The 9,892-nt window shown below is 31.9% G+C and overlaps 1 protein-coding gene across 1 annotated transcript; it reads left to right on the top strand.

Annotated features, from left to right (window-relative positions):
* The first annotated feature begins 5,973 nt into the window (after positions 1 to 5,973).
* LOC123290680 lies at positions 5,974 to 6,522 on the top strand. The gene has a single exon (XM_044870942.1). It carries the CDS (start codon positions 5,974 to 5,976, stop codon positions 6,520 to 6,522), a length of 549 nt encoding a protein of 182 aa, XP_044726877.1.
* The last annotated feature ends 3,370 nt before the right edge of the window (positions 6,523 to 9,892 follow it).

Below are 9,892 nucleotides of genomic sequence, written 5' to 3'. Positions count from 1 at the left end.
AGTTCAAGAAGTAGGCATGCCTTTGTTTGAATATCAGCGCAAAGAAGAAGAACATTTTAAAAAACTAAATGATCGCACAGTGTTTCGTTTAAATGGAGCTAGCGGGACAAAAGTCAAGACGCAATTTCAAAAAAATGATAAGAACATTATGTAAACAACTCTTTGTAGGTACCAAATTCGAAGATATCATTGGGGTAAACATCCCACCCACGAAGGTGGTTGTGTTCAAAATACAGTGGTAACAAAGGTAGTTTTGCATTGTCAAATTAGTTGAATTATTTTCACACTTTCGATGGCATATCTTAAAATTTGTGGTATAGTGGAAAGTGATTATCGTGATGGATCATTTAGTTGAAGGTATGTACTCTATTTTTATCTATTTTTTTTAATTAAATCATTCACATTTTTAGTGTACCATGGCTTAGATTATTATGATAGAAATTCTTAATATTTTTTGCGAAATTTAAACTTTAAAGGGTTGCAACTTTTTGTATCCAAATGTATCCATCTAGATTTTTTTCTATATTATACTTCAAACATTTAAGAAAAGATTCATATATATTTTAAAGCCCGAAAAGACCCGCAAGTAAAAATATTGTCCTTTTTTCAGAGCAAGTCATAACTATGAAGAAATCGGATTTTTTCGAAGAATGGCTAAAATATGACAAAAGTGAAAGAATTCATCGCATTTTTAATGTTTTATGTAATAAACATAGCCTGAATGAAATGTCTGAAGAATCTACAATGAAATGTCTGAAGAAACTCAAGATGAAAATTTCAAGTTTTTCCGCGAAATTTAGTGAAAAGTGGGCATCATCAAAATGCAATAGGGAAATATTTTTAATGAAACATAAAAACTGGTTGGATGGGTACGGTATGGAATTAACTGTATGTGTAAACCAGCCGTGCCCTTCAACGTCTTCAACGACCTCAGGAGGTCAGAATATAGGCCGACCAAAAAAGTCATTTGATGACTTATTGTTCCGTAATTTATGTTAGTTAGTGTACATAAATTACGAACACAATATATTATATTAATTAATGGATCTATTTCTTATGCGGAGATTGATCAGAGCGCGGAGTAATTCCTAACGTACTTGTTTGAATATTGATAGGAGTCCTCTTTTCGACTTCGGATCTCGTACTGAACTGATTAAAAATAAAATAGCAACAATAATGGAACTTAGATTTTTTATAACTTTTAATTAATTTTCACGTGGCGTATTCTAAAAAAGTATTTGAGCAAGCTGAGGTATTTAAAAAAAAAAAAAAACAAAAAACAAATGATCTGGTATGTTTTTGATTTAATCTAATTATTGGGTTTTGGGGTTTACAGTTTTAAAGGTTTTAATTTTACTTGATTATGCATCCTTTTTCTTAACATTTAATATAAATTTGTTTGAATTACATAGATTAAAGTTGATTTAGAATTTGTAAATTATTATTCAGTAAAACACTTAATGTGTTGAATTTGCATACTTTATAAATACCTTTGTAACTGATTATGGTTTACATAAAATACATTTGAAATTTATAATTATCTTATGATATTATATTTAACTCTTTCCTTTCTTGGGTATTTTTGTTTTGTAGATGTGAGATTTAAATCCACAAGGTAATATTTCGGTAAGTAAAGTATGAAGCCTTTGCTTTTTGGCACTAAACATTCCATCCAGTTACGATCAATTATTCTCTGGACCTGTCGGTTTTGAATATCAGGGTGGCTTTAAAAAGAACAATTATCCCCAAAAACTGTATGGGTGGGCCTAGCACATTTCTTAACTCTGAATCCTTTAAGGATTATTCCCTTAATTAATGAATATTCAATTCATTAATTATTTATTCCCGGAAATAACGAATACTATATTCATTATTTACTTCATCCTCTTTTCTATAACCCCCATTTAGGGTAAGCTACTTCTTTTTGCTTCATTTGGTAGCAGAGCGTAGTTGAAAATGAAAAAAATTAAACTTCAGGCGATTTTGAATAAAACGGCTGAACGTTTAGTTGCAGCTCAGTCGGAAGTTATCAGAGGCGTGTTACCTCGTTCATCCTACACTTTGATAAGTAAATGGGGCTGTGATAGTAGTTCTGGGCACATTATATATAAGCAGAGATTGGGGAACAGCAACGCTACAGGCGAATTTTTGTACATAGTACAAAGGACAAATAAATATTGTCTTCTTCCAATTGGGCAGCTATCCGATTCTTAAATCTGAAATGCGTACAATTTATAGGTAAAAATCAATTATATAGTTCTAAAGATTATTAGATAATTTTTTTATTTTATTATATAAGATTAGTTTTGTAAATTTTGTATTTTCTCCTTTTGTAACCCTTTACGTAACTTTATGGTTTTCATTCATAAATTGTATCTTCTCATTTTAATAATTTTTACTATTTGCATAAATTTACATAAAGAAATATTTCCTTATTAGAAACACCGACTTCTTTATGTGAATTTTAGGTTTTTACTCTTTTGTTTGTATCATATAAACATTAAACCTTTTACGTAACTTTTATGGTTTTCATTCATAATTGCTTAAATTAAAATTAGATAAAAAATTTTTAAATTATAGATTTTAGAAGCCGGTTTTTCTAATAAAGAAATATTTCTTTGTATTTCTTTCACACTAAAACCTATCATGCAAAATTGTAACTGACCGTTTACATGAATTTTTACCTTCCCATACTTTGATCGTAAGGTGAAATAATTTGTTAGATCATTCTATTTAAAAAATTATCTTGGTAAGCAACATTTATTTACTTACGTTAATTTTGAGGAATATTTTCTTTTTTTTAGATTTTTTTAAAATGGATTATACATCTGAAATGTATTTCGACATGTTAATGTGTTTGGGTGCGAGCAATGAAAATGTACGTCAAGCATAAAGGTTATACCGCGAAAGATTTCCAGAAAGAAATCATTTCCCAGACTACATAGTGATTCAACGTTTAGCTGACAGAGTTAAAAACGGCAATGCAGTTATGCCTAAAAGGGGCAATTTTGAACGGCCACCATTTCCAATCGAATTGGAGAATTTAGTATTGGATGCATTCCGAGGTGACGTGAATTTAAGTTGGAAAATTTCTGCTAATAGATTGGGAACTTCAGCCTCAACTGTGTCTAGGATTTTAAAAAAGCACGATTTCCACCCATATCGATATCAAAAAGTACAATGTATAATGGAAGACAGGGATCCTCAGAATCGCATTAATTTTGTCGTTGGGTTTTTAGCTCAACAGCGTCAAAATAATGATTTTTACCGGCATATTTTGTGGACAGATGAATGTACTTTCACTACTAATGGATGTCACAACAACAAAAATTTTGTATATTGGAGTGATGTTAATCCAAGAGCTGTGAGACAAACAAGGCATCAACACATATGGTCATTTAATTTCTGGGCAGGTCTTATAGATGATCAATTGGTAATATTTTGTTCAAATAATTTATTTTGTTAAATTTTCACATCTAATTTGTTTTTCACCATTAAATTTTACAGATTGGGCCAGTTGTATTACCTGAAAGATTAAACGGGCAAAATTATTTGAATTTCTTACAGAATGAACTGCCAGCCTTAATTCAAAACAGCAATTTAAGTGCAGAAGTTAGACAAAGAATTATTTTTATGCATGACGGAGCACCTGCTCATTTTACAGGAATTGTCAGAGATCATTTAAATGCAGTGTATGGAGATGATTGGATTGGAAGAGGTGGGCCCATTACATGGCCACCGAGATCCCCAGACCTCAATCCCTGCGACTTCTTTTTGTGGGGATATATCAAAAACTTAGTGTACCAAAGAGAATATAACCATAATGAAAATGTCCGCGAAGTAGAAGCTCGAATTCGTGCAACTTTTACAACAATTACTCCGGAAATGATCAGCAGAACGACCAGAAACATCTTAAGAAGGGCTGGGCTCAAGCATGTGTAGATGTAAATGGGCTACATTTTGAACAAAATTAACATTAAAATTATTTATTGTTTTACAGGTATATTAATTAATTATTTATTTAATTAATAACTAAATTAAATTTGTTCAAAATTAAATTGTTATTAAATAAATAAATAATTTTCATTCTTTTTCCTTTTCATTCTATCTCCTTATATTATTTCATTTTCCAACCAATTCCTTTTTCCTGTCCTGATGGAAGACGCCTACCACCTGCCCGTGGTTTCCATCGAGTAATATAATATTCATTATATTGGCAGAGAGTAGGCAAAGCTATCCCTAAATTAATTGAATAAATTATATTCATCCATCAAAAGTTTGTTTTTTAACCTATAAAAATAATTAAATTTATATTACATTATTAAATTTTTTTCCAGATAAATGTTTTAATAAAAAATAATAATTGGTAGAGTACACTCTGTATTTATATTACTAAAGTATTACAATTATTAAACAACAAATGTGAAAACTATTTTTTACATGATTATTGATTTATTGCATTCCAAGAAAAAAAACATGAGACAGACAATATATTTAAAAAATGTAGTTTTATGTTCCCGGGGCCAGGCAAATGATAAATAAAATTCCATCAAACAGGTAGTGCTGTAAAATTAGGGTACTTTGACACCTGTGGGCAGTCACATTGATAAAATTATTGGAACAACTAGCTGAGCTTAATATTAGATTATTGTTTCATATAAAAAAAGTATGTCAAAATTAATGTATTCCTTTATTTTCATTTGCAGATTTCGATATCTACTCTTATAACTTTCACTCAAGCGAAAGGTTTATTTTTGAGAATTGTTTTAAGTAAAGTTTCCGCTATTTTTTTGCATTAAAAATGGTTAGTGATGGCAGCATGTATAACTTCGAATACAATTATGGTGATGAAAGTGAATCTGGTGATGAGGACGTTATTCTTCCTGAAAAGGAAGTGGTTAATGTAGTAGAAATATTAAACGAGCAACAAAATTTTGATGACGAAGAAAACTTTTATGGCTGCCATAATACCTTTGAATGGGATTGCCCACCACGTGAAACTCCCTATGATAAAATATATAATTGGATAATGTTTGAACAATCAAATATATCTGTTTGGGAGGTTTTGAATATGATATTAGCATTTACTATAAAGTTTAATTTATCATATGAAGCCCAACAGGCTATTTTTGATTTGATAAAGATTTTAGCTGAACCATTATATTAAAATATCAATGTTTCCAAATATGAAATTCAGAAATTATTCAATCCTACTGAGGGCGTAATAAATTTGTTATAATCCATTGGCAGATCCCATTTCGAAACATAAATAAAAAATGAAGAAGTTGCATGCTCAAAATGTCAGAAAAAAAAACAACCAAAGGAGACAACTTTTTTATTATTCTTAATTTGGAGCATCAATTACGACAGATTTTAATTAACCAGAAATACGAAACTTCATTAACAATAAAATTTTAAACAAAAACATTATAGCGGTATCAGTGATGTATGCGATGGTAATAGATATAAAGAAGAAAATTATATTAAATCAAAACAAAACAAGAATGAATTTGTTTTAACTTTAAATGTTAATACTGATGGAACATCCCAATTTATGAGTAATCAGGGTAGCATTTGGCCATTTCAATGTATTGTCAATAAAATACCGAAAGAACGACGAAATAAGTTGGCACTTCTTACTGCACTATGGTACTCAACTGGCGAACCATAACCTTATTTTTAGAAATAAGATTTTATTAGAAATGTCAACATCTCACAAATACAAGAAGAGAAAGAGGTGGGAAAAAGAGGAAATGGCCGCTGTTAGAGAAAAGAGAATGGGATACTTAAAGGCAGCTAAACAGTTCAACGTTCCCAGGTCAACACTTTTTCGATTTGTAAATGATAGACTCTCCGATTGAATCTATAACGAATCAAGTTATTGGTCGAAGGCCAGTTTTTGGTCAAGATATTGAAAACCTGCTGGTGGAGTACGTATTAACCGTGGAGAGTAAGTTTTATGGACTGACTAGAATGGATATGCGCCGTTTGGCACATCAACTAGCTCTTAAAAATAATATAAAAAATCCCTTTAAGGGTGGGTTTGCTGGGAGATACTGGCTAAAAGGGTTTTTAAAACGACATCAGGAGATTTTATCCATAAGACAGTCAACTGGTACATCTCAAGCACGAGCTAATGGATTTACTAAAGAAAGAATGGACGAATTTTACGACAATCTTGAAAAAATCCAGGCTGATAAACATTTCCCTGCTGCGCGCATATTTAATGTCGATGAGAGTGGTCTCTCAATAGTTCAGAGTAAAATACCGAAAATTATTGCTCGAAGAGGCAAGAAACAAATCGGAGCAATGACGTCAGCCAAAATAGGATCCTTAATAACTGTTGTAATTTGTATGAGCCCTGCAGGAATATTTATCCCACCCATGATTATTTTCCCGCGTAAAAATATGTCTGATGCTTTAATGAGAGGAGCTCCAGTTGGTTCTATTGGAAGAGCACATCCATCGGGATGGATCCAAACTTATTTATTTACACAATGGTTTCAACACTTCATAGAATAAGTGAAACCAACAGAGACATCCCCAGTGCTATTGATTCTGGATGGCCATTACAGTCACACCAAAAACATAGAGTTGATTGATCTAACAAAACAACATTATGTGACGATCCTGTCACTACCTCCTCATTGTACGCATAAAGTTCAACCGCTGGACCGCATATTCGTGGGACCCTTAAAGTCCTACTATAGTGAAGAAGTTAGGGTGTTTCTCAGAGAAACTAATAGGCCACTAACACCATATGATGTTCTTGAGCTATTCGGAAAAGCCTACATCAAGTGCCAAACTGGAGAAATTGCTGCCAATGGTTTCCGAGTTGGTGGCATATATCCGTTTAATCGAAATATATTTACTCAAGCCGATTACATGGCCGCTGCTGCAGATTTTGAAGAGGATCAAAGCAGTCAAACTGCTTCAACGACGTTCGCCTCCCTCACGGTTGCTTCTTTGCGATTTGGGGATTTTGATGACACAGAGCCAGGGCCGTCAAGTAGTAGGACGGAAATTCACTCCCTTGTTACTCCCTCTCATATTTCTCCCGTGCCCACAATCTAAAAGATAACTAGCAATAGAGGCCGTCAGCAAGATCCGCAATAATCTAAAGTTCTCCTTGAGATTATTGCCGACCTTGAGAATGCACAACTTAAAACATCTAATAAAGAAAACAGAAAACAGAAAAAAAATATTAAAGGAAAAGGCAAGAAGAAAATAACAAAAAAGACAAAGAAAAGAAATATGACAGACAGTGACTCATCAGATCCGAATCCTAGGGAAATATCTGGAAATAACACAGACTCTTCCGTCGATGTTGCAACGACAGATGAAACTGCAGTCCCAACTGACGAAGATGCCGAGTGCTTTTTCTGTAATGGAAAATATAGCGAGGATAAAACGGGTGAAGAATGGGTATGTGCGAATTATGGGTTCACGGTGCTTGTGACGGCTATGAATCTGGTGTGTATATTTGTGATTACTGCAAGAATAGTAACTAAGAATAATAAACTGTAAGTTAAAACTGATCTGTGATTATTGTGACTGATTACATAATAATTAATTGTTATTTTAGAATATTTTGTTTAAAAAAGATTGATTACCTAGATAACTAAAAACTATAAAACTGTTACAAAGTCAAGAAATCTATTAATTTCTAAGAAAAAGTGTTAGCAATTGTCAAAGAAAAAATGTGAATATAATTTGGAATATTATATTCCAAATTACCTGTACCCTAAATCTCGTTTTTGCAGTTTTATAGTTTAATAGATATTTGATAGGGTTTCTGGTTTTTGTTACATTTGATAATTTTTATTATTAAAGTTTAATAATTTGCCAATAATTTAATGTATTTTTTATTGAGCCATCCCGTTTCTTTTTAAATTTATTCTCAAAAAACAAACTAGTATTCCAAATATGCTGCAGTTCCTCCTACTTTCACTCACAAATTAGTGGTTTAAATATTCCCCTTTTAAATTAGTGAAATATATTTCCATTTATCAATTAGTGAATCTCATTTTCACTGATGATTTAGTGTTTTCTTTTTTAACTGAATCATTCAGTGAATTTTCACTAATTCTAAGTTGCGGGAATTCAACTGCAAAAATTAGTGAAATTTCACTCACTTAATTTTAGAGAGGTTGTACCTCTATGTTACAAAAACGCACAAAGCAAATACAAAAAGGTGCAAAGTGTGGCAAAGTTAATTGATTGTCGAGTTCAATTTAACAAATAAGATTGTCGACTCCATTTTAACAATATCTTCAAAAAAGAAATCATCCAGAAAAAGTGAGTGGTATTATCATCGAAAATATCACCAAATAGTTTTTAGTGACTATTGATTCGTTGAAAAACATTTTTCAAGAAAATTCCGCTGAAATGAACGTCACTTTCACACCACCCTAACTTGAAGAGAAAATTATGAAATTATTTTCTAACGACATCGAATTTTTTATTGTTCGTAATAAAAAAATTATTGCATCTAAGTATTTACAAGCTGTAGATAATAGAGTATTTGAAAACTTACGAACAGAAAATGTTTTATAAAAATCTTGAAATTGAATTGATTCTAAGAAAACTAATACTTGGAATAGAAAAAAACAAATTACCCTCTAAAAATATCACAGATCAGCATTTGATAGAAGTTTCGATACCACAACCATTATTGGACTTTTATTTCACTCTTCTAGGAGGGTGTAATCAAAAGCGGAAAAAAAGCATTAAATGTTCTCGTCAAGTTCGTTCTTATTGTCAAGATATAATATATGGAAACCGTAACGGTCAAGTGAAGACGTCAAAGCACATCATGTTAGGTAAGATTTTGAAGAGCTTAACAAGTAGTAGAGAAATTATTGATATGATTAATAGATATGGACACTCCATTAGTGATCAAGGCGTCCAAGAACTTAAAACAGAAACCACATATACTTCAATTGAAAAGTCTGCCCTTCAACCGTTTTGTAGAAACTACAAATGGAAAGGATACTCTACACGATACTGTAGGAATTGTATATCAAAACATCCAGTTAAATACAACTGAATGTGAAATGTCCGAGGCTCCGACTCCAATTAATGTATCCTAACAGACCAAAAATGACGAGGAGCTACAATCAACGGTTGCTTTTGAAGAAACGATTGACTGTCAAAAATACACTGAAATAGACAATATATAGATGGTTAGTCATGCTTTGGAATTACCTAATGTACCAATGTGGGTTGGTTTCAATAGTCGGATTTATGATCGGGATGACTCGCAACAACTTATCTCTTATTTAACTCCAATCAAGGCGTCACCAACCAGGGAAAGGAAATCAACTCATAAGCTGAAATCAACTTAAACAAGTGAAAACAAACAATTGGCTGAGTTAATTTTTGAAATACCATGCATAGTCAGTGTTGATTTCTTTATCACATAACACATGTATAGACAGTATGTATAAAATGTATAGACAGTGTTGATACGCAATCATTTGTTTTTTTGACGTCACGTAAATAACAAAAGATATTCACTTTTTTAAATAAACACACATACAACATACAAATACTATAAAATTTGCACCTAATTAACGCCCTCGTGGGTAAACAGTGATATTTATAAAAAAATGTTTCAAACAAAAGTTTTTTATTTTTTTATAAGGAACATTTTTTACATTTAAACTTTTGTTCTATCTCTAACGGTTTGCAAGATGGGTCCTACGGACCCAAGACCCAATTGACTTATGATGCTCATTTACGAACTTGACCTCACTTTTTACGTCCTGAGTACGCTTTAAAAATTTCAGCTCTATATCTTTTTTCGTTTATGAGTTATCGTGTCCACAGACGGACGGACGGACGGACAACCGGAAATGGACTAATTAGGTGATTTTATGAACAGCTATGA

The sequence above is a fragment of the Chrysoperla carnea genome, chromosome 1 (assembly GCF_905475395.1).
Source record: "Chrysoperla carnea chromosome 1, inChrCarn1.1, whole genome shotgun sequence".
Lineage (NCBI taxonomy): Eukaryota > Metazoa > Arthropoda > Insecta > Neuroptera > Chrysopidae > Chrysoperla > Chrysoperla carnea.
Note: the sequence above shows the minus strand (reverse complement) of the source record. Positions and strands in the feature narration are given on the sequence as shown.

Bases quoted from the DNA above. Each gene is read 5' to 3' on its own strand.
- LOC123290680 (XM_044870942.1), top strand. From the start codon at position 5,974: ATGGATATGCGCCGTTTGGCACATCAACTAGCTCTTAAAAATAATATA.